At 42.5% G+C, this 25,282-nt stretch overlaps 1 protein-coding gene and 2 non-coding genes across 4 annotated transcripts in view; 2 read left to right on the top strand and 1 right to left on the bottom strand.

Moving 5' to 3' along the window:
• Positions 1-21,308, top strand: part of LOC125226245 (dual specificity protein phosphatase Mpk3-like) — a 39,908-nt gene extending 18,600 nt beyond the window's left edge. The window contains exons 2-6 of one of the 2 annotated variants that reach the window (XM_048130163.1): positions 1,439-1,529; positions 15,374-15,557; positions 16,676-16,814; positions 17,522-17,757; positions 19,366-21,308. In XM_048130163.1, the coding sequence (XP_047986120.1) occupies positions 1,439-1,529; positions 15,374-15,557; positions 16,676-16,814; positions 17,522-17,757; positions 19,366-19,533 (818 nt within the window). In that variant the 3' untranslated portion in view covers positions 19,534-21,308. The remainder of the gene's footprint in view (positions 1-1,438; positions 1,530-15,373; positions 15,558-16,675; positions 16,815-17,521; positions 17,758-19,365) is intronic. The other variant, XM_048130164.1, reaches the window with a different exon arrangement.
• Positions 10,062-10,133, bottom strand: Trnat-ggu. Its single transcript has one exon. It is a non-coding gene; the product is annotated as a tRNA-Thr (tRNA).
• On the top strand, positions 10,158-10,229 carry Trnat-ggu. Its single transcript has one exon. It is a non-coding gene; the product is annotated as a tRNA-Thr (tRNA).
• Positions 21,309-25,282: the final 3,974 nt, after the last annotated feature.

Below are 25,282 nucleotides of genomic sequence, written 5' to 3'. Positions count from 1 at the left end.
TGTTATTCATAATAAATTATTTCTATTTCTATTTCTATTTCTTATATTGGTCCAGAAAATCGACTTTAAGGTTTAGTAAAAGTCGCCTGGTTTTCGAGATTTTCACAATTTTTAAAATTTTAATACCTACTACCTAAAATTTTAAAAAGTGTGAAAATCTCGAAAACTAGGCGACTTTTACTAAACCTTAATGTCGATTTTCTGTAAGGTGCCCTCTTGGTGGTTAAAAGGTCGTCCATTAATTACCGGGCACGTGCACCCGATATATTTGTCAAGCAATTTCTGACGTAAGAAAGCGCGACTCATTCGCGCAGTCGGCAAACGTCTCTCGTTGTCGTACAATCTGACATTATTCAGCTACCTTTTATCGCTTGGCTTTAGTTCGCATATACAAGAGTACCTATAGGTACTACAAGGTCCAAGGCAAAATACAACAATAGATAATGTATTTAGTAAATAATATTTTTAAATTTAAAAGTGGAAAATGTCTGCCTTGGGTGAGACTTGAACTCACGGCCTCTGAATCGATACTCCAGCGCAGACGTTTCTGCTAATCAGAAGTTAAAATTTAAATAATATTTATTTAGTAATTTCCCGCTAGAAACTTGCGTTATACAATTCTGTATACTTTTTCAGCTACCATAACCAAATTTGGATTAGATTAAAAAACCTTTAAGTAGATAAAACTTAGAACCTTTCAGATTGTTTTACTCACCCTTTCTGATGTTTACCATACTTATACTTACCCAGTTATTCATAAACGTACACTAAAGTTATCAAGCCGATAAATTTCGTTTGTCCCTTTCCGACGTATTGGTGTGATAGAAAGGGACAAACGAACTTTATCGGCTGGATACTTTAGTGTATGAATAAGGGTGTTAAAATTTATAGCTACGAAATTTTACATAAAACACCTACTTTAAAATAAAATAAAAAATGTTGAATTTGGTTAACATTATAAAAGACCTCACGCAAGCTGTGCTAATTAGTTCGCGAATTCGTCGAGAGGTGGCGCTAAACACAATTATGCTATTTATGCTCATTAGAGAACCTATACTTCTAGCCTAGCCCAGTCTTTAGAATTATGTGAGTAACGTAAAAGTTTTGTAGGTACGGAACCCTCGGTGGGCGAGTCCGACTCGCACTTGGCCGGTTTTTTCATATTGATATGATCGCTATGAGTAATATGTTATTAGGTTAGCTATAGGTAAACTACGTAATAACTTGTGGCAGAAGGTCCTTTAAGTAGGGACTGAATAAATTAACCGACTTGGTATTACAGGGATCTCAACTCTTTTTACGCCAGAAGAATTGAGTTGCGAAGACTTGGTGTTTTTACAAGTTTTGTTTTTGATGGGATTATGCTTACACTAAGTAAAGATATAGGTATGGTTTGTGCTTCTCGTTGAGCTGTGTTGAAATGTGTGTGTTGTTGCAGGCGACTTCCCGGAGTTCCACCGAGCGTACCCGGAGTGGTGCAGCGAGGCGGGCGCGCAGCACGTGCCGCACCTGCCGCTCATGGGGCTCAGGTCAGTACCGCACTAGTCTCCTACAATCACCTGCCGCTCATGGGGCTCAGGTCAGTACCGCACTAGTCTCCTACAATCACCTGCCGCTCATGGGGCTCAGGTCAGTACTGCACTAGTCTCCTACAATCACCTGCCGCTCATAGGGGTCAGGAAATCACGATGTACAAAAAAGTAGAACGTGATAGGGGCGCCATCGTCTATGTAAACCGTTTTACATGTGGCAACTATTGAGTCAAGTGTTGCTATGAAAAATGTAGTTCCATTTCTATTATTTTTTGCCAGTATCTGCTATGTCGTCATCTTTCTCGCGTTGTCTCAATTTTTAACACGGGTCGTGAGTGCTTTGCGAATATCACGAGAATTGGCAAACCCCCTATTTCTTACGAAAGTGACTGTCAAAACCCAAGGTCAGAACCTTCCATTTTAGAGGAAGAGTACCTTAATGAACTAGGATTTGTTGGGATTAGTCCAGTTTCCTCGTGCATGATGCGTTCCGGTCCGATGCCGAAAACTACTTTTAATTCCAATGAAGTAACTCATTGCTGATGTTACCAACTGCAAAAGTAATGAAACATCTGAAATTCGTACAAAATGTGTAATCAACTAATCATTTTCTGTGAAGAAACTTAAAAATTAGCACTACCGTCGGTTCATCTTTACTTATCCTATCATGTAAACAAACGAAACGTTAAATATGATCGATGATTAATATCGATCGTTCCTAACGATAAGTTGTCGTCGCAACATTACGACTCATAGACAATCTAGACTTCGTAATGTCAGGAGTTTTTGATGTCATCCGTTCGTAATTACAACTATTGATGAAAATCGTTTTAGAAATGATATTTTTCTGTGGTTTTTTGATTGATTTCAATACTTTGTGAGTTTATTAAGTGTATAATAAAATAATATGTTAAGTGATGGTTGATGTGCAATTCCAGAGAAAAGGGAGATAATGTTTTCCAGCAGTGTTTGTTTACATGATTGGACAAGTAAGGTTGAACTGAGTGTACATATTAATATTAATAATCCAACAATCCAATGAGCTAAGTCAAGACAGCAATCAGTTTAGTTTTCCAAGGGCAATTATTATGCTGGAGCTGGATATCATGGACTCAATTAAGCGCTATCGAAGAAGTTCTAAACCTTGTACCGATAATTAAATGAGTATCAATCAAACCAACTCATTTCTAGAATCGCTCGTTTGAAACCCGCCGCGATAATTGCGTGATCTAGGAAAATCGCGCACGCGTGGGAATCCGATCTCGGCGCACGAGATGTTTTCCTCTATCGCCGAGCTTCGGCGGAAAAAGCCGGCCCCGGCGATACCGGCGCGACTGGCTTTCTTAATCAGACCTCGTCGACGAGCTCGGTAATCGTATTCCATGGGAAACGGCTACACTCCACACTACAGTTTCTAATGCGGTGCCTTTTTATAGCGACGGACGAGACCATTAAGTCAATTAATAAAAGCGAATAATATGCAAATAATGGTGGTTTCCTCGATAGCTCGCATCCGCTATTTAACTCTAACTAGAAAACATAAATATTTTAAATGAGAAGTCGTTTCATACTGTGGGAGTTGGTCCAGTTATGTTGACTGAATGGTAACCAGTCCTACAAAACCGCCTTATTTTGGTGTAGTACATGTGCATGTCGTAATCAAGAAAACTGTTACTCGGTGATTGTAGATTGGTAAGAGTCGTAGGTTTTTCACACCTACATCACAGCGCATAAAACCGCCGTGCACTCTTAAGTACAAAAACCTACACGGAGACAATGTCGGTGTAACGTGATCGACAACAACCTGTCCCACTGGGAGGTAAAAGTAAATTGCGTAAATGATACGTAATTCATGTTTTATAATGGAAACTGAATATCGCATGACTTGTGACAGGGAGTTCAGGGGACCCAGCCAAGATGTCTTTTGTAGAGAAAACGGAGCGAAACGCGGTATTCGCGGTAAACTTAGTTAGAAAATGTATTTAATGTACCTACATGGAAATGTTCCGTTTTGTTTGGTAGCAAACGATTGTCATCTTTTGGTAATTGTTACTTTGATTATATATTTCGCACTATCGAAACTAGTGCACTGTACCTACCTGTACACGCTGTAATTATACTATTACGTCTATTATCTACTTAGTTGCACGTTATTAGTGTTAAAATATATTTCGTTTTGTTTTAGATATGTAACGAGATTAGTCATTACATTAGAGAAAACAATAGAATTGTGTTTTTACGTGAGATGAATGGCGTCTCACTTGCATTCTCAATGAAGTCACGTAATAAATAACGTAGGTACAGTCGCGTTTACTTTGTGGTTAATTACCTACTCCCACGATATGATCTCTAAAGATAAACAGCATCACCCAGATACCTAGAAGTTGGTAGGTAATTGAACCTACATCGTGTGTGAGCGGCATCCCAGCCACGTACAAACTGTTTAGACGACGCTTGCGCACTTACCTACTCATACCCGCCACTTAGCGGAGCACTTAGCAATTTTATTTGCATTGAACATCCTTTAGCAAACATCGGCTCGATGCCGAGATTCATTGAAAACACTTCAATGTCAAATATTTCGTTCTACTATTCCATTCATCGCTCCGTGACTGCGCTAGACGGTGTTTATTCAGTTGGAAACGTTCGAATACTTCGCTTTGTATCGTTTTATCAAAGGCCTTCCGTCTTGCCAAATTAATACATTCGATTGGATTTGAGATATCGCGCTATTTTTTTAATTCACGGACACTGCCGTAACGGCCAATAAAACCAAGTGTTTCGACATATTGCAAGATTAATGAGCAGACATTGTGAATTCTGTAGCAATTACGTGCAACGTAGTTCAATTGCTTAAAAACAATACTAGTCAATTAAGGTTCCAATTACTGTAATTAATTATTATAATTTTACCTGGAACTGAGTACATCTAAAGCCTGACCAGAAATATATGACTATTGTCAGGAGGACGCTGTTATTCTGATGTAATTAATGTATGGGGTGACAGTTCAGTTTAGTATGAAAAAAATAGTTCTAATGAAATTTTGCGACATGGAGCGTAGTCAATAGTCATATATTTCTGATGGTCAGGCTTTATATGCCTTTAACGAAACAGTTGATACATTTACGAGTACGCCTTATAATAACTTACCAGACGTTTAAATAAAATAATTGAGAATGGATTCAATATTTGACCTTTTACAAAGACGGTGATCACACGGCAATATCTAAGCGGTATGGCGGCGAGTTGACGCATTGCAGGCACCCGAGGCGGCTAATGGACCCATTCATCATAACGATGGAAATCGTACGAACCGCGTATCCATCTCACTCGTATTTATTCCAATATAGACTTTACCAAGATGAAACAGAGCTGAAACTGTGAATACAAATCAAGCGCGAAGACGTCTTTTTGAAAGTCGTGGTACGTTAAGATTCGTGAGTTAGGCGCGATCGAGGCGATTGTAGTCGGTAAGTTGTAGTGCATTGCATTCGCGGTGAAACCTAGTGTTACGCACGCTCTCAATGGAGAGCGGCTTCATTCATGCTACGAACGCAGCCTGAGCTGGCCGAGGCAAGGCGAGGTTTTACTAGCATTTTAAACTAACACAAAAGACCACTGTGCAGTAAAGACTTTTTGAAACTGGAGGAAAATCTGTTGTCTTCATAATATCTAGCAGTAGATTTATTATGAGTTCTGGGCACAATAATTCTCAAATCCGAAAAGACAGTGTTTCGGCGTCAGAACTGCTGCAGCTTATTATATCTACCTGTATATTATGTGCAATGCAAAAGTACAATATGTAGTTAGTTAATGTCCAGTCAAATATTTACGTCTTTCTTAACTGTCACAGCACATGCATAGAAAGGGAATGGGAGGTAGTTGTACGCTGTGCACAATGGTTGGCTATGTATGAACAGGATGTTGGGTTGGACGTGCACGTATGCTCGCCGCGCGTGCACGCTGACTGCCTCTTGTATCCAGCCGTGCGGTCGGCGGGCACCCGGCTATTGTGTTATCATATGTAATGTTAATAAATAGTAATGTACGCTCCTCTAACTAGACCTATTATACCTCTACTGTACAACTCTTACAAGTAGGCTACTATAAAAAATAGACAACATTTGTATTTCATTGGTTACATATTAGCTATATCGTTGCTGCAGAATGTTAAAATTACTAAAATATTTTTTTTTATGATGGGCTAAAACTGATCGACAGTTCTTGGAATTGTTGATTAATTCAGATATTTATGTTTAAAGTGACCGCCTACAGTAATTTAATTTAAATCAAAGGTCTAAATTGATTTAAGTTGTTCTAAAAATAGCTATCAGAGTTATAAATGAACGGATAACTTTTAGTATTTATAATAAAACAATTGTTGGTGTACTAACTGAACCGTAAATCAGATCAGAAGCGGAAGCTCTGTTGATGTTGGACCTAATTGGAGCTTTCCGTTTTGTTCCGCCCACGGGCCGCCGGCTCCTTTCGCGATAACATTTACAAACTATAAATAGGTAGCAACATTGGAATATTTTATGGTCTAAATGTAATGACGCCTACGCCGGCCGCCCCGCCCGCGCCCGCGCCGCGCTATAGCTGTCAGACGCTATATCGGTGCGCTGTGTATTGATGGTGAAGGAAACATCTATTTCAGTACACGGATCACATCCGCTCGCGAAACCTACGTGGGAGTTCCGCGCTGTCTCCTCGCAAGTCTCACGAGTGTCCTCGAGGCAAGCGACTTCGATTTTCATTTGATCGCCGACAGAGAAGGCGGCGCTCGTAGGCGAGACCTTGGCGCGGCCTCCAGCCCGAGCGGGTAACCTTTTGAGCCGCCCGACCCTTTGTGATATTCGGGTTGCGAATAGGGCACCCTTATCAACTCGTGCTGACAAGTGCTCACAGAATGAGATTGAAAACAAACTCAAATCAAAACCATTATAAAACTTTATCGATTGAAATTTGAATAACGACAGATTACAAGGAAGACGTATTAGTACTATTAGTAGCTAAGGACATCACGTAAAGAAATGGAAGACAATCATGGTGTCGGTGGTCCGGGTGACGGCGCGAGTGACGTCAGCGCTGACGTCGTCCTGCGTGAGGTCATTCACGAGGCGAACGGCGGTCACGGCCAGATAAGCCGATCTCGAAACACTTCACCCCCGATCCCCCCCCCCGTGCCCGACTTACGTCAAAACACTAAAAGAAACTAATTTGAATATCACATTAATTATACCGACAGTACCGACACCCACCCGCAGGTATTTCCACTTCACCTAATTTGATAGCCCGGTATAGCCCACTTTATTGTACCACTTTGTGGAAAACTTGCATACACCAGACGTTGGTTATAAATTATCACTTGATGCATTCCTGCGTTAAACTAAACACTGACTCAACTTATTTACTTGTACTCGCGGGTGCTTTCAACTGTGCCTGCGCTCGCGAATGCTTTAATTTATTTTATTTGCTCTCAAACATACGCCCGTGTGGCCTGCGTAATCGAGTAGCGAAATATTTGCGTTAAGTTTACAAGGAATCGAGAAAAGGCATCATGGTAAATTTCATTTCGTTCATAAGCCGAACGTTATCTTAAAAACTTTTTATTATTTGTCAGTTTAAAACGGTGTGTTAGCTTAATTGAATACATGGCTGTGTGAGGTGTAGTATTTCGAGCCGAGAGGCACCCGAGACGAGGCTGTATCTCGTAAGAGCATCCTCTACAGCTCGTCTTATATGTACGTCTCGGACAAGTGAGCTATGTAAGGCACTGGTCCCACCGCGAGCTAGTAAGCTATGAGCTATCGGCTATAAAAACGAACAAAAGATAGTCGCTCCCGTGCAAATAAAAGAGACACGGCGATGTTTATAGTTACTCGCCCAGCGGTGAGCTATCAAAATCGCCGTGTCTCTTTTATTCGCACGGGAGTGCTTATCTTTTGTTCGTTTTTATAGCCGATAGCTCATAGCTTACTAGCTCGCGGTGGGACCAGTGCCTAAGGCGGGGTTTATACTTGACCAAATTTAGTTTTAATCAACAATTCGCTAAACTTATTGTCAATAGAGTAACTTCATATGTAGGAAGATAACTGTAGAGTGATGTCTTTATCTCCTAGTTGTTCAAGTTATTTTATTCGAATTAGGTTTGTACACTAGATTCTTTTCGCATTTGTAACTTTTTTATGTAGAGTTTTTCGATCGAATCGATGATCGAAGAAATTCCATTCAATTATCAATTCGCTTGACGGTAACGTTTGGTTACATTTTTCTGATATAAGATTGTAGGTTGAGATAACATTATAAATTACCAAATCAAATGTAAAGAAAACAGTGTCAGTGGTAATACCTGTTCCTAAAGAGCCACCAGCTCGCACTCTCATCCCACCGATGTCTAAAGCCTGGCGCGCACTAGGGAGGAATCGAGCCGCGTCGAATCGAGTTCTCATTTGAATGCGTTTCATATGAAATGCAGTAGGCGAATTAACGAGGCTCGACTCGGTGAGCCTAGTGGACACCAGGCTTTAGCCGCTAGGCCCGGGCGGCGGACGCGCCCGCGGCCGACCTCGACATACTTGCACTATCTGCTACACTCCACGCCACCACCGATCACACCATCCCGCCAGGTGCACAGATACCACTTGTCGTGGGTGGGTTATTCTAATGGACTACTTCGCCCACTTTCTTCATTGTTTTGGTTAAGCCCTTCTCAGAATGTTTGGAATTTTGTTTAAGAGCTTTTATGCGTGATCCATTAAAATTCCATGACCACGCCGGACAGGCGGACAGTAATAACTTACACAGTAATGAATGTCACAAAATTAACGGCTGGAATCTGGATATATATTGCTTGCTTAAGTGCAACCTGTGCAACTAGTTGACATCGCAGCAAGCGATTAATCTTACCAGTTTACTAATTAATAAAAAAAAGGTCTTCTTACAATAAATTATTCGAATGTTTAGGTTAGGGTAAGCTCTTAATTTCCTTGAGATCACTAACAATTAACAATTTTCTAACATTCTTCTTGCCCATAAAATAATAGAAACTCATTTACTTACTAAAGCCGGGAAATAGACTAGCAATGTTCAATCAATTAAATCTTTTTATACCAAGTTATAATTCAATTTCTGAAGTCCACACCGATTATCTTAAGATCTCAGGTTAATAATACTAAAAATGTATTTGCCGAGCACGCAGTTTAATATCGTTGTGCGTATAAACGACGAGTTAAATCCTTTAACCGGGCTCGTTAGTTGTCCTGCGGATGGGAACTAGTAAGGTGGGCATTAAAAAACCGTCCCTTGCAACGGTCATTGGCAGCGGGCCGCATTCCAGCGCCGACGGCGCGGCGCGGCGGCGGCGGCGCGGGCGCACGCCCACTCGCCCCGATTAATCTTCGCTAACCAACTAACCACGCAGCCTCTACATCCTCCAACCTTTGCAGGTTTCACATACATTTTACAATACCAGCCATTTCTAGCTTTTGCTCGTCACCTGAACGCTCGGCACTACCTCCCTAGGATATTAGGATGTTACATTCGTTTGTTCTCAGTGTTCTCACTAATAACTATTAATTTCACATTTTAGATAAAAGAAAATATCTTGAGACGTATTTGAACAGTTATCCTTTTTGTAACGCCTGTTGTTACTACAGAAAACGAAGGTTGCATTACATACATGAAAATTGCCTTTGTTATTGAAATCTGCGTTTTGTTATTGTAATCCGTTTACAGCATCTTGTTGACCCTTTCCTTTCTGCATACGCGAGTATTTTGGTACATTTCATAAACATTATTGCTGTTCCTTTGGCGTTCTTGCGTTTATGCTTTAAGTCCATCTTTTCGAATTAAGTATCTAATGTATGTATAAGTCGATTTAACGACGTGTGTGTGTTCATGAAATAAATTATACCGTAACATTTATGTGCCATTTTCAATAAAAGGAGTACTTATTGTCAGATGGACAACTGACAATAAGTATAGCGCTATATTTCCATTATAGCTTTAATGTGAAATCGACTACAGACAATTTAGTATGTACTATCAGTTGGAAAAGTGCATCGAGAAATTATGAATTGAATTCATTGATAAATTCGCCATTCAGTTTTGCAGATAATAGTACATATTGATTGACTGAAAGCATCACGAGTTCTAGTCAGCTCTAGCCTCTGGCACTAAGCGTCAGCTTTAAGTTATGGTGACATTGGTGACTACAAAATAACCACTCGGCCATCGGTGCACGAAGGCAAGGGTCGAAATTTCCAAGTATATGACATTCCCGAAGGCTCGTGGCGCCCTCTACCATCCCTGAGGTAGAACAGTGTGGTTCGACCTCCTAGCTGAATCAACTCAGGTGATTACAAGCTAGCGAAGAGAGATGGCGCTGCCATTCATACTCTAAGAACAAATTAAATTATTTTCATAGAAAATATTTTAACTTGTATTTTTTAAGTAGTAACACTACTATTATGTTATAAACATTAAATAAATGTCATATACTAAGAAAAAGTGACCAAGGCCTCCAGTGCTCCGAGCTGGAATCGAACCAGCGTACTCCGCTTACCGGGCGAATGCCTGAACCACTCGGCCATCGGTGCACGAATTTCGACCCTTGCCTTCGTGCACCGATGGCCGAGTGGTTCAGGCATTCGCCCGGTAAGCGGAGTACGCTGGTTCGATTCCAGCTCGGAGCACTGGAGGCCTTGGTCACTTTTTCTTAGTATATGACATTTATTTAATGTTTATAACATAATAGTAGTGTTACTACTTAAAAAATACAAGTTAAAATATTTTCTATGAAAATAATTTAATTTGTTCTTAGACTAACCCACTTTTTTGGCAAATGTTTGCTTCTGTATGGTCGCAGTTCTAACTTAACCCACTTTTCTAGCACAAGTTTGTTTCTGTATGGTCGCAGTTCTAACCTAACCTAACCCACTTTTCTAGCACAAGTTTGTTTCTGTATGGTCGCAGTTCTAACCTAACCTAACCCACTCTTATGGTAAGGGTTTGTTTCTGTATGGTCGCAGTTCTAACCTAACCTAACCCACTCTTATGGTAAGGGTTTGTTTCTGTATGGTCGCAGTTCTAACCTAACCTAACCCACTTTTCTTAGCAAGTTTGTTTCCGTGGGGGTTGCATTTCTAACCTGACCAATTTTTTTTGTAATGTTTCTATAAAATTATATTAGGAAAATGACATTTCGATGTCGCGTAGCATCAATGTATTTGGATTAGTGCGTCATGAATCGTCTATTCGTCGGCGATCGTACAGCCTTCGGCGAGCTCTTGTTTAGGGCATGTGTGCGGGCGGCCGGCGCGGCGCGGCCGGTGCCCACTTAGGAGTTCATTAATAACGCGAGCCGTGTCACGGCTTCCGGCCGCCGGCCCCATTCAAACACATTCGATTCGCACGACGCTGGACTGTCACTACTTACACAATGCTGCCTACTACCACTGCCCACTATGCGCGCCTTTTCAATGAGACAAGTATACTATCGTCCATACTTATAATATAATCTATAGGTATGCTGCCTTTTTTCAACTCTTATATTTTTCAAGGCTGAGATTAAAAGTTCAATTATATTCTTCAATATGTGTAGGCGTGCTGCGAGTCTATCTTTGGCCGCTGGCTGTTATCGCTGTAAGAATAAAACGCTGCAGGCGTATCTGTTCCCTTTTGTTCAGGAGGGACGCCCACAGGTTTTTCCATGAAAAAACAATTTAAACGTCTATTTTCATCGCTGAATGTGTAGCTTTCTCTGATCTCTGCTTAATGTTTATTTATTAAGGGGTAATATTTTTCCGAATGTGAAGAATTTGGCATTGTCTACTGTCTAAATGACTAGATGGATTTTAAGCTGTTCGATTCTTCTTTATCATCCTTTATACATACATGCGTGTCATTGAAACGGCATTCAACTGCTCCAAAAAGCCACCTCTTATATTACCACCTTCATTTAAGTAAAATTTCACAAATCAATACATAAAGCACTCTATACTTACATCCGTTTGATTAGATTGTAATTTCATACTTGACATTATTATCAGAGCCGGAGTTATTGATCGGCACGTTAACCATTGTTCTTTCCGATTCCAGATAAAGTGTAGTCTCTGGAAATATTCCAAGGTTGGTTCCAGGTATTGTCGGTTTGCGGAAGTCGGGCGTGGTTGTGTAACGCGGGGTGAGTAACGCCGACTCCAGCGCCCGTGACTAACCGGCAACTGTCTTATGGAATGGACAACGCATAAACACACATTATCTTTGAATTCCGTTACTTTACAATATACCTATACTTCTTCTTTGCAGAATCTCATGCAGCTCTGCAGCAAAATTTTAACATGTATCAGAAATAGCATAATGGTTGATTTAGTGTTGGGCAAAGTTAAGCCCACAAGTCAGATCCAGCCTGCATAAGGGGCCTATCTAGTCTGTCACCGGTCCTATTAGATATGTCTTGCGACGCTCGAATTTTAAACCACAATGCATTTTTTTTTTCAGTTACTGACCCTGTCAGATTTTATGAAATTTTCCCCATAAAGAAAGTTCGCCCAAGACTGGATTAGTTTCTTACATTTATCATTTGCACCACCGACTTCTACCTACGGGTATCTACTCAATTATGTATGTACTCAACTACAAGTTCTTACCCATGTTTTTGCCGGAATGGGAATAATAAAAGTATTACATAAATACTTCAGAAGACTTCAGGTGGCTGCTTCTCGGAGTCCAAATTGATTACGAGTACCTACTACAGGCATGTGCTCAATGAACATCCGCAACAAATAGCGTCATACTTTAAAACTTGAGTGACGTCTGTAATACCTAATGCGAATAAATGACTTTAATTAGTCTGACTCAGAATTCTTTAGCAAATGGAACGGTGGCTCTTAATTACTTACTTGGTCGTATTTCGCCGGCGGCGGCGATGGCGTGCGTTGCCGTATGACATCACGACACTTGTCTAAATGAATGAGTTGTTCCTTGGTGGCAGACGGCAGTGCTCGCCGCGATCAATCGAGGCGCCGTGATTGCCAGCCGGCGCGTGGGCCCCGCTGAATGGCTCGCCCACGCGCGCCCACGTTCCACTCTGCCTGTGCCTACTACCACACGTATATTATGTTATGTACAACCGCACTACTCCCACGCCTTTGTTTCTCGTAAATAATTATCTGATGACCATTCGGCTAACACTGATTCAATTTGGTGCTCATGCTCATCAGCGCGCCGCCCTCGAGGCTTTTAGCAAATTAATAATCTCTCGCAGCCTTCGCTCGTGTCGCCGTCGTTGGAAACTGATTAGCCTTGGACTTTGCCTTAAATTAACTGTTATCCTTCGAAGCTGATTGCCTGTCGCACCGCACCTAATTGTTTTAAGTTATAGGTGAAGGCAAGGAACCCCTTATGCGCCTTGTTCATTTAACATTCATTTATTGCATCCATAGTATTATAACTGTAAGAAGGGATAATGTATTCATATCAATCAGATTAGAGTACCAGTATTGAGTATAGGTAGACTACTTATTGGCAAAAAATAATAATAATTGCAGCGATTAAGTAGGTACTGCATTCGGCACTATCATATAGGTAAATCGATAAAGAAGGCAATACCAATATTTATGCAAATCACTGCCGTGCTATATGGGTTTTTTTGCAGTCATTGATAATATCAATTACAAGTATAAAGCTTTAGCAAAATAACATTGTCATTGTGCCTTTATGAGTGCCGCGATGGAGATTGAGCAAAGCAATCTAATTTTCTCTAACCGTCTGGTAAATCGCAAGTAGAATTGTTGCGCAGACAGACTAGCTGGCTAACCTAAGTGTAGAGTGTAGGTAATCCGGCGGGCTAGACGTCCCCATAATCCTTCGCCGAGGGGGTTGCGGCTGTCTCAATGGAGGCCTACTTGCACTTGTTTCGCCGTGAATCAACCGGCTTCATTGATGAGAATTATTGTATGAAACTCGTTTATTTTCAAAACGAATTGCAAACCATAAACATATATGATAGATATAAATTTTTTTATCAAGAAATATAATTTCTTCCTTAAAAATTCGTCATCGACTGGACAAAATAGGCATCTTATTAAGTTAGATGATAGTAAAGATATTTCGTTGAAGTAAAGCTACCATCAAGCTTTAGAGAGTTGATCATTTATTTAAAAGCGGGTGCCTCGGGCCCCAGGTGGCCTTTGTCCAGCCTGTACATTTACGAGGAATTTATTATTAACAGAACAGCGGCCCAGCTGTGTCGGTTTACTTATATTTGGATCATACTCGGAATATTCGCTACGTCTTAATATTAGTAGACTTCTAAAAACTTTGTAGAACTATAAGTGCAACGTATTCATTAGCAACGTAGGCGTGTTGTTTCGAAACGTTATCAAGTAAGAGTTAATCTGTGGCGATCAGCCCCTGCGGTGCGTCGGCGGCGGGGCTCGGAGACAGGCGGGGGCTCTCGCCTAATTTGATAAGCTTTGAAAACTGCAAACTGAATGGCGGCGAGACGAGTGTGATGGCGGATTTGGAAGTGTCGTCCCCCACGCGGCTGCGTGGGCGGCCATTGAGCCGCGGGGCCGGGGGCAGGTGAATGGCGCCCCCACCGCCCCTCCCATTCAGCTCTGGCATCGATCCGCGCGCCGCCGCCGCCGCGCGCACTCCACCCACACTACAACCCTCTCCCGGCTACAACATACCGACTTTACATAACAATGCCTCCTATACCATACTTTACCCGACCACTTCAACTTTTCCTATTCCTCGCCTACAAGTTTGAGCCGGTCACGTGCGAGCTGTGACCCAGGTGCTCAACCCTCGTTATTGGATTATCTCCTTCATTAGGCTTCATTACTCGGACGACCCCATCAATGACAACTCCCATTTTAGGGTATGGGGACGATGTAGTGAGGTCACAATCATAGCAGCGTCATACACTCGCACATAGATAGATAACCTTTAAAGATCATTAAATTAACATTAAGATATGCTATCAAGTGTATCAAGTACAATCATAAACCTTTGAAATAAGAGTATATCCTATCTGAAATGGATACCATGATAAAACCCACATTCGTCGATAATTAGATATTACCCTAGTATATAAACCCGATGTGTCTTCAAATAAAGGGTCAGTTCAGTTTATCCCCGAGTATTGACTTGTCATTTACTCCAGGTAGTACACCTACATTTCAACGATGAAAAATACTAATTTTGCGTAAAGTCGTAACTGACGTAACTGTAACGTTACATGGCTTTTATAAAAACTGATTAGTCTGTTGGATTCTCATTAGTTCATAATCTAAGTTTGATTATCAAGAATGTTTGATATTTACTGTTATACAAAGTGTAACTAAAATAGTATAGGGATCCGTTTATTTCGGTGACAAATTTTATTTTTTCTATTCGAATTACGCTACATCCTGTATAGTAACATAATATTTTATACCCCGCACATAAAGTACATAGTGTACTCGTAAACACATGATTATATACTATTCCACGGCACCGGATCGTAAAAATCAAATTACGAACTTGAGGCTCGTAGGTACATACTTCGTTGATCTTAACTTCTCCATTTTAAGTTTTATTGAACCGAATTAATTATTTATTAAGCAGAAACGTCTATTGATAGCTCAAATTTTGTAGCACTTTGTTAGCGATCCAATGACCGAGGGTTCATGTCCAACCAAAACAGTGTTTTTTTTTTACTTTTAGCGGTTAGACGCTGCGCGCCACACATGAGACCGCTTTTAGTGTGCAAAGTTAAATAGCGCCGAGTCCAATGGCTTAGGTATTATACTTGGAGAAAAGTAAAATGTGTGTGTATCCATAATTCCAGGTCCCTCCGCATCAGCGGGTCGGGCAGCTCGGAGACGCTGTCGTCGGGCTCGTCGTCCGAGTGCGAGGAGGCGCACGCGCACACGCACGCGCACGACTTCCCCGTCGAGATCCTGCCCAACCTCTACCTCGGCAACTCCGCCAACAGCGAGGACATCGACGCGCTCGCCAGGCACAACATCAAGGTACAGGACACTTGGAGTTTTCATAGTTATATTCGGATTAGCACAACACAACCACTGTTTCAAGGTAGACTCAAGGCAGGCCTTGGCATGCAGTCATTCTTTGCATGCTTTGTTAAGCAGATTGTGATATTATTTATACCATAAGAATTTCTTTTGTACATTCAGTTGCAAATGATTTGATGATTTAGGCTTAAGAGTGAACACTGCATACTAAACCCGGCTTTACACCTTCTAACGTACGGCTTCTAGTACCCCAATGGTCGCGTCTGCAATTTCAACATTTGATGAAGTAACATACATACATACATACATACATACGATCACGCCTGTATCCCATAAAGGGGTAGGCAGAGCACATGAAACTACGTAAGCTTCAGTGCCACTCTTGGCATATAAGGGGTTGAAAGAAAACGAAACTGTGACATTGCAGTGACAGGTTGCCAGCCTCTCGCCTACGCCACAATTTAACCCATATCCCATAGTCGCCTTCTACGATACCCACGGGAAGAAAGGGGGTGGTGAAATTCTTAACCCGTCACCATTATTAATTACTAGCTTATTCCCGCGGCTTCGGTCGCGTTAAATTCGATAATTGCGGAATGTTCCATACAAACTTCCACCCCCCCCCCCCCCATTTCAAGGAAGTGGGGGATTAGAATGAGACAAAAAGTAGCCTATGTCACTCTCCATCCCTTCAACTTTCTCCACTTAAAAAATCACGTCAATTCGTTGCTCCATTTTGCCGTGAAAGACGGACAAAGAAACAGACACACACACTTTCCCATTTATAATATTAGTATGGATATTCACTTCATTGAATTACTTTGCTTACTTAATATTTGACCAAAGTTTCCCAATAATTTTTAGACCGCAGCGCACATGCAAGCTTACAATTTATGATGCCTTGACCTCGCTAACATGGTATGGAGGATTGTTTTATGGCGCTCCAACTGTCTGTTGCAGCCCATGGGAGCGCCGCAACTAGCAGTTTGGGAACCCTGTTTTAGACAATTATCTACAGTCGAATGAGTCCTGATTATTAATAAAATGTGTCCACTGATAGTAATGTGTGTTGTGGCCAGCCGAGCAGGCGTTGTAAAGTGTCGGTTGGTTGGCAGTACGTGCTGAACGTGACGCCGGACCTGCCCAACGCGTTCGAGGCGGCGGGCGGCGACATCAGCTACCTGAAGATCCCCATCGCCGACCACTGGAGCCAGAACCTCGCCGTGCACTTCCCGCAGGCCATACGGTTCATTGGTCAGTATTATATTATATTACATACTTCAGCCGGTTTAGCACTCTAAGCGAGTCCATATAATAGATGGACTACTACATGTTATGTACTAAGTCGCGCTAGATGTATATACATTTAGCGTGACTTGTAGTATATGGACTCGCTCAGAGTGCTAAACCGTCGTGCTAAAGACTCGTGCACGAGATAATAAGCTATGCTAGCGTACCTGTTTTGTAACTGGACAGTAGACATTTATTATTAATATTTGAACCAGACCAAGTTAGTTACCTAGGCGAGTGAGGTGACAAACAAACATTGATCTTATCATTATGGATAAGGTCACGTGTGATTCAGCGCAAAACATACACGAAAATCACCTAACACGTCTAGGTATATTGTAAAATGTGTTTTTCTCAAACATGCAATGAAATATTCTTTATTCCTTAAAATGAAATCGCTTTTTGGGCGCAACAACTCGAGTTTTCTTTTATTTTTTTTTAATTTCATAGTATGTTTGAAAAAGCAATATACATGCCTCTCGGATTCCCGGCACACCCTCATTTCAATTTCCGGAAATCCTCATTTTCCCGAGAAGGATAAAAACAAGATTTCATGGAGTTACATATTGCCGCCAAATTGCCATATTCAGTTTTATTTTACCTGTCCTGTAGACGACCGGTAATATTTCCCGGTTTAAGAGTAAGTAATGATATCGTTTCTGTCGGTGCAGAGGAGGCGATGTCGGTGCGGTGCGGCGTGCTCGTGCACTGCGTGGCGGGCGTGTCGCGCTCGGTGACGGTGACGCTGGCGTACCTCATGCAGCGCCACCGCCTGTGCCTGCGCGACGCCTTCGAGCTGGTGCGCGCGCGCAAGACCGACATCGCGCCCAACTTCCACTTCATGCGCCAGCTGCACGCCTTCGAGCGCGACCTCGGCCTGCACGAGCGCAGCGCCAGCCTGAGTAAGGTCTGCACTCACGAGCCGCCACCCCACCCCAGCGTCCCTACTCCCCGCTGCCTCTGGCCAACACTATCGATGGCTCTCCATGGTAAACAATATGTAGGCCACTGCACCGCACCGCACCTGTGGAAGCGAGCAGCGTTAGAGAAATCCGAATATGGAGCGCCAACGATTTGAAGATTGGCTACAGGCCCGGTGCCTCCTGCATGTATATAGTTACAGATCATTACCAGAGATCGGATTTTTGTGCGTTTCTCATGCTAAAAATCATTAAAATGACGTAAGTCACTAAGAATGTCGCAAATCCGTCCGATCTCTGATCATTACAGATACTCAATCTCATATAAAAAATTGGCGCCGTCCTAAGTGCTAACCCTTCAATACCTGATGACTATTTTAGAACATAATTCTCGAGCTAGATGGCGTTTGGAGCCATGCGCAGCTAACGAAACCCTTACCACCTACGGTCGATATCTGACAGAGAGATTTTAATAACGTGTCAGTTAGCTAACTTTTCGATTGTTATCCTCAAAATGTTGGTCGCATTCTTGCTTCTATGCAAGACTTGAAGGCCTTGAAGCACACTATAAAAATGACTTCATTAAACAAAAACTAGCAATTGTCCTTAAAACCATTAAATATGAAAGAAAGAAAAGACATTTATTCAGTATAGGGGGCCGATTCTTGAGTCTCACTGTCACTAAAATACATACATACAATCACGCCTGCATCCCATAAAGGAGTAGGCAGAGCACATGAAACTACTAAAGCTTCAGTGCCACTCTTGGCAAATAAGGGGTTGAAAGAAAACGAAACTGTGACATTGCAGTGACAGGTTGCCAGTCTCTCGCCTACGCCACAATTTAACCCATATCCCACAGTCGCCTTCTACGACACCCACGGGAAGAAAGGGGGTGGTGAAATTCTTAACCCGTCACCACACAGGCTGTCACTAAAATACCGATTGAAAACGGTGAATTGCCTATTATTTTCAGTGACAATTTTCTGAATTCGAACGCCGTGAGACTCAAAAATCGGTCCCCAGCACACATACACAGGATAAAATGGTGAAATTAAAAAAAAATGTACGTGACATATCTCGCCTTTATGACTCTACCCCGGAATTACTAATTATTATGCAGGAGGCACCCGAGACAGGTTTTCACTTAAATTCATCCCACTTCATAAACCTATGTATGCCTAAACACCTTTTTAAAAATAAATTACAGTATTTTTTATATAATTTAACACAATTCACAGTATTTTAGAAATATATATAGACAATCTAGACTTTAGAGACGCTACTAATCCTCGCTTTTACCGATTATATTTCAAACATATTCCTAAGATTCACTTCCTGCCCCCGCTGAATTCTGGTGCTTTCAAATGTACGCTTACACATGGATCAGTGTTAAATGTAATACTTATAAATGTGTAAATCGTCGTGTGCGGTCGCAGTCGGTCGGGGCGTGTTCAGGAATGTACTCGCAAACGTCGTCGAGACGTACCACGAGCGGTCACACACCGAACACGCCTCGTCGTCACCGGTCAGCGGGAGGGTCGCGGTCGTGGCGCCGAGTAGTGTTCTCGTGCTGACGGTCAGTGTCCCGGCAGGTGCTGCAGGAGCTGGGCGTGCGTGAGCTGACGCCGCTGACGGACGAGAGCGGCGCCACGGTGGCGGCGGTGCCCTCGCCGTGCGGCTGCGCGGCGCCCACGGGCGTGTCGCCGGACTCGGGCATCGAGTTCGACCGCTGGAGCGCCGCGCGCGACACGCCGCAATGACAGTTCTTCACGCCGCCCGCCGCCTCCGCCTCCGCCACGGACCCGCCCGCGTGAGCGTCGCGGCGGCGGCTAGTGCGATGCCGTGCCGGCCACGCGCCCACACTGTAGAATGCACTTCCGAATGTCAAATAACTTAATCGACCTAGTGCCACCTATTAATATATTGTAGCGGCGAGCGGCCGGTGTGGGGTGCGAGGTGTGAGTGTGCGGTGAGCCGATTTTATAAGTTTGATATCTGATAGATGCATTCCCGAGTTATCTTCCACTGTTATGCATTTTGAGTTCGTATTTTTACTATGATGATTATGATTTTCGTGAAAGTATGGTTATAGTTGTTGTCGCCGGAGGCCGCGTCCTCCGTGAGGAGCGGCCGCGGCGGTTCCTCGTCTGACCGAACGACTATTTTGATGTACCTATACAATGAAGCGTTTGAATGGATTTGATATTTGGTTGTTGACCGACGGCGAGAGGTGTTTTTGATTGAGTTTTCATTATTTTACTATATAGAAGTTGTTATTTCTAATGACACATCAGGGCTTCTCGAAACTCTTCCATTGTTGTTGATGTAATAAACATAACTATATGTATTTGTATGAGAGTCGCGGGTGTGCGTGTGATATAGTCTTAATTATCTACTTATATATAAATATATTTACAAATTTTCGTAACACCGACCACTGCTGCCGAAGTTGTAGTTGTACTTTAAGAAATTAGACTTTAGCGTTCACACTTTATTTGTAAAAGTTATTATAACTTAAGAGTATATTTATAGTCGAATTGGGGGTGAAGTATAGAATAAAGGATTATTTTTCTATCGATCTTCTAAAAACTTTTTCATCATCTCGAATATGTAGTAGGTAGGATCATTAGTGATGTGCGCGGCTGCGTCCGCCGGCGCGGCGCGGCACGGCGCGGCGAGTCGTGACGACGTGATAGTTTCTTTTGTAATTGTGAACATGTTCATTGGCATTTATTGTTTATTCGCTAATGAATTATATTTTTCTATATGGTTGAAATGATTTTTTATCAACTTTTAGTGTGTGTAAGTGGCAAGCTTTAAAATTAAGTACCCGAGTTAACTGAAAGTATATTGTTAACAAATTGTACATTTGTTGTAGCCTAAGATAGTGTTGAGCGCTTCCTCGACTCGATGCCAACAGTAGACGCAGATGATATTGTTTGATAAGTCTTCGCAATAATGTTGTAATTTGATCATATGTTATTGTTATCTTAGAACGTATTTTTCAGTAACCAAATGTAACTATTTTATGAATATTCGAGCGTATAATTATTTAGGGAATAGAATATTCTAAATATTAACACCTTGGTTGCACTGTCATTTTGGTTATTAGATATCTTACATTCAGTTTTATATGGCAATATTTACTCGTGCAAATTATTTTCAAACCTTGTATGGCTATAATTTAAATTCCAATTTGTTCCTTGATCTCTCCGTCCATTGTTCAATTTGTTGAAAGTATATTTAATAACATAATATTCAAATTACCTGTGAACAGCGATGAATAAGTATGGCTGATATAAATATTATAGATAGATCAAATTATTTGTTAAGGTATCACACGATAGAATTTTCTCAATCGAGACTTCCTATTATAGCACTGCATGTAAGATATCTAATGGCCAATGTTTTTAAATAGTACCTTGTGCACAAATCACTAAACCCTAATCGTACGAGCACGCTGTGAGGGCTGCTCGCAGCCGCCTCTGTAAATACTGTACCGGAACTCCTGTGGCCCGTTTCTCGAAAGGTACAAGCCTTGTATTACAAGTGTGTTTCCATGACAACCCATACGATTTGACAGTTCGCGCACTTCCTTGTACTTTTCGGATTACGGATTATTAATAACCTGTTAACAAAGATGTTTATAATGTTTTAGACGTCTTTTAGTGCTTTCCCCTAAGGTACATAACGCCACAAGGCACACGTAATATTAACCTCGAAACAAATATAAACACTGTTAATTGAAGTTGTGTTTTATTTTTTATATGAATCTCCCAGACAGCTATCCAGATAAGTCCAACCAAAGAGGATCGAGTACATAAAGGGAGAAAGAAGACAGTTAATGTAAAAGTAAAATGTGTAATCAGTGTATAGATTGCCATCTCTCGACACATCCTTAAAACTTTTGAACCTCAGTTTTGACAACTTGACCTGTATTCATAATTTGATATGTGTCAAATATTATTATTAATTAATATATAGCGCCACCTTCGGGCCGATTTTTGAATCTCACGCGTTCGAATTCAGAAAATTGTCACTCAAAATAATAGGCAATTCACCGTTTTCAACCGGTATTTTAGTGACAGTGAGACTCAAAAATCGGCCCCCTTGTCGAGAATCAAGTAAAGGTAAGGTGTAGGTAGCGCCATCTAGGCGAGCGCACTCTTATTGGTTCCTGGTTGGACGATAATTATATACCGGGACTGACAGACCAATACATAAAATAAATAATTAAAAAATTAAAAAACACGACTGCGGTTTTAAAGCGAACTGAAAAGATGTTAATGCTCATGGAGGATATCGTGACCGTACCTGGATATATTATTTCCATTGCAGTCGGGGGACAATGGACAAAAGCCTGACATGAAGGTCCCCCGACTGCAATTGAAATAAAATATCCAGGTACGGTCACGATATCCTCCATGAGCATTAACTTTTGCTTTAGCTGTTTATGAACCTGACTAAACACTCATTATTCTAATTTATATTAATCAAGTTGACTGACCAGCATATCTAAAGATTATTTTCATCTTTTCAGTTCGCTTTAAAACCGCAGTCGTGTTTTTTAATTTTTTAATTATTTATTTTATTTCTTACATTTTAGTGACCACTCAAACGAACCATAATTAATATTGTCTTCGGTTACCGCGATAGTTACTCATGAAATAAAACTATGGAAACGGATTAAATCGCGTATAATGAATTTAAAATTAATCCGTTTCCATAGTTTTATTTCATGAACCATAATTATTTTATTTAGGTCATGGTGTTGGTTCTTGATATTTTAGCATGAAACGTGTAGGTAACTTTATTTAACGGCATTCGCTTTTAGACACTTGTACTTTTGTTGTGTGCTTTAAGCACTGACAACATACCTATTGCATAGCCATTACTCGAGTACGGAGTACAGAGAGAATGGCACACCGTAACAACAACACTCTTTCTCTGCATCCCCACATAAACAGATCCTTCACTTGCCCGCAAAACTACAAATACTTACGCTTTTTTTAACTAATGCTAATGATTTACCACGTAAAACTCAGCAGAATAGTAGTGACGCAGCCCTGGCCCGGCGTTGGACCGCGTACATGGCCTCACTCGATTCTAACTATGAGGGCCTTCAACCACGTGCGTCGGGCTTCGTCCAACTCTATGTATGAGGGTGCCTTGGGCGCCCGGCCTTCAACCGAGTGCGTCAGGCTTCGCCCAACTCTATATGTGTCGCTTAACTTCAAACCTGGGTAAATCCATTTTGCTTTAAGGTTGAATATATCTTATACTTTTAAACGAGCAATTCTTGTATATTTATTTATTTATTTATTTATTTATTTATATATATATTTATTTACACTGACGATCTCGGAAACCGCTCTAACGATTTCGCAGAAATTTGTTATGTGGGGGTTTTTGGGGGTGAAAAATCGGTCTAACTTATCCTTAGGTCCCGGAAAACGCGAATTTTCGAGTTTTCATGCGTTTTTCTTCGCGCGCCATCTCGTGTGCAGTAGTTGTACTGTTAAGACAGAATTCTTTCGGTCGATGTAAGTACTATTTATTGCAAACACTAGATGGCGACACAGGTCAAGGCTAAAACGAATAGAAAATACACTATTTGAGTTTTTGTGGCGAAATGCGCGCCATCTCGTGTGGAGTAGTTGTGTTGTTAAGGCTGAGAATTCTTTCGCTCGATGTAGATACTATTCATTTTTGAACTAGATGGCGACACATGTCAAGGATACGAAACAGAACCGAGCGAAGCTCGGTTGCCCAGATATTAAAAAATATAATATGATCTGAAAGATAATCAACCTTATAGCAGAATGGATTTACCCAGTTTTGAAGTTAAGCGACACATATATGAGGGCGCCTTAGGCGCCCGGCCTTCAACCGCGTGCGTCGGGTTTCGTCCGACTCTATGTATGAGGGCGCCTTGGGCGCTCGGCCTTCAACCGCGTGCGTCGGGCTTCGTCCGACTCTATGTATGAGGGCGCCTTGGGCGCCCGGCCTTCAACCGAGTGCGTCAGGCTTCGCCCAACTCTATATATGAGGGCGCCTTGGGCGCCCGGCCTTCAACCGCGTGCGTCGGGCTTCGTCCGACTCTATGTATGAGGGCGCCTTGGGCGCTCGGCCTTCAACCGCGTGCGTCGGGCTTCGTCCGACTCTATCTATGAGGCCGCCTTGGGCGCCCGGCCTTCAACCGCGTGCGTCGGGCTTCGTCCGACTCTATGTATGAGGGCGCTTTGGGCGCCCGGCCTTCAACTGCGTGCGTCGGGCTTCGTCCGACTCTATGTATGAGGGCGCCTTGGGCGCCCGGCCTTCAACTGAGTGCGTCAGGCTTCGTCCAACTCTATATATGAGGGCGCCTTGGGTGCCCGGCCTTCAACCGCGTACGTCGGGCTTCGCCCGTCTCTATATATGAGGGCGCCTTGGGCGCCCGGCCTTCACCCGTGTGCGCCGGGCTTCGCCCGACTCTATGTATGAGGGCGCCTTGGGCGCCCGGCTTTTAGCCGAGTGCGTCGGGCTTCGCCCGACTCTATCTATGAGGGCGCCTTGGGCGCTCGGCCTTCAACCGCGTGCGTCGTGCGTCGTGCGTCGTGCTTCGCCCGACTCTATGTATGAGGGCGCCTTCGACCGCGTGCGTCGGGCGTCGCCTGATTCTAAGTATGAGGGCGCCTTCGGCGCCCGGCCTTGGACCGCGTGCGTCCTGCTTCGCCTGACTCTATGTATGAGGGTGCCTTTGGCGCCCGGCCATGGACCGCGTGCGTCGGGCGTCGCCTGATTCTAAGTATGAGGGCGCCTTCTTCGGCGCCCGGCCTTGGACCGCGTGCGTCCTGCTTCGCCTGACTCTATGTATGAGGGTGCCTTTGGCGCCCGGCCATGGACCGCGTGCGTCGGGCGTCGCCTGATTCTAAGTATGAGGGCGCCTTCTTCGGCGCCCGGCCTTGGACCGCGTGCGTCCTGCTTCGCCTGACTCTATGTATGAGGGTGCCTTCGACGCCCGGCCATGGACCGCGTGCGTCGGGCGTCGCCTGATTCTAAGTATGAGGGCGCCTTCTTCGGCGCCCGGTCTTGGACCGCGTCCGTCGGGCTTCGCACGACTCTAAGTATGTGGGCGCCTTCCGGCCTTCGGCCTCAGGAAATTGGTCGATATGCTATCTCAGGCTTGGAATAAAGTTAAGCTAGATTAAGTTTTAACGTTTTCAACCCTATTCGCGCCATTCATAGTCTATTAACTATTAGGACCCCGAATAACACCTATTGTTATTCCGGATACCTATATTTTCTATTATCCTCTATCTAAAGTCTTCATTTGAATGTCTCATTCAATAATATTTGTTTTTATTAGATTTGTTTAAGTTACATATTTTGAAAACTCTTAATCTCTCAAAAAAAGACATAAACGCATATAATGTGTATATATTATTAATCGCCTTTAAAAGCTCTTCATTTTGATACCCCACTTGATAGGTTTGCAAAAAAATTTTTTCTAAAGTTTGTGCATTATGA

The sequence above is a fragment of the Leguminivora glycinivorella genome, chromosome 5 (assembly GCF_023078275.1).
Source record: "Leguminivora glycinivorella isolate SPB_JAAS2020 chromosome 5, LegGlyc_1.1, whole genome shotgun sequence".
Classification (NCBI taxonomy): domain Eukaryota; kingdom Metazoa; phylum Arthropoda; class Insecta; order Lepidoptera; family Tortricidae; genus Leguminivora; species Leguminivora glycinivorella.
This window is presented reverse-complemented; position numbering and strand designations above follow the sequence as displayed.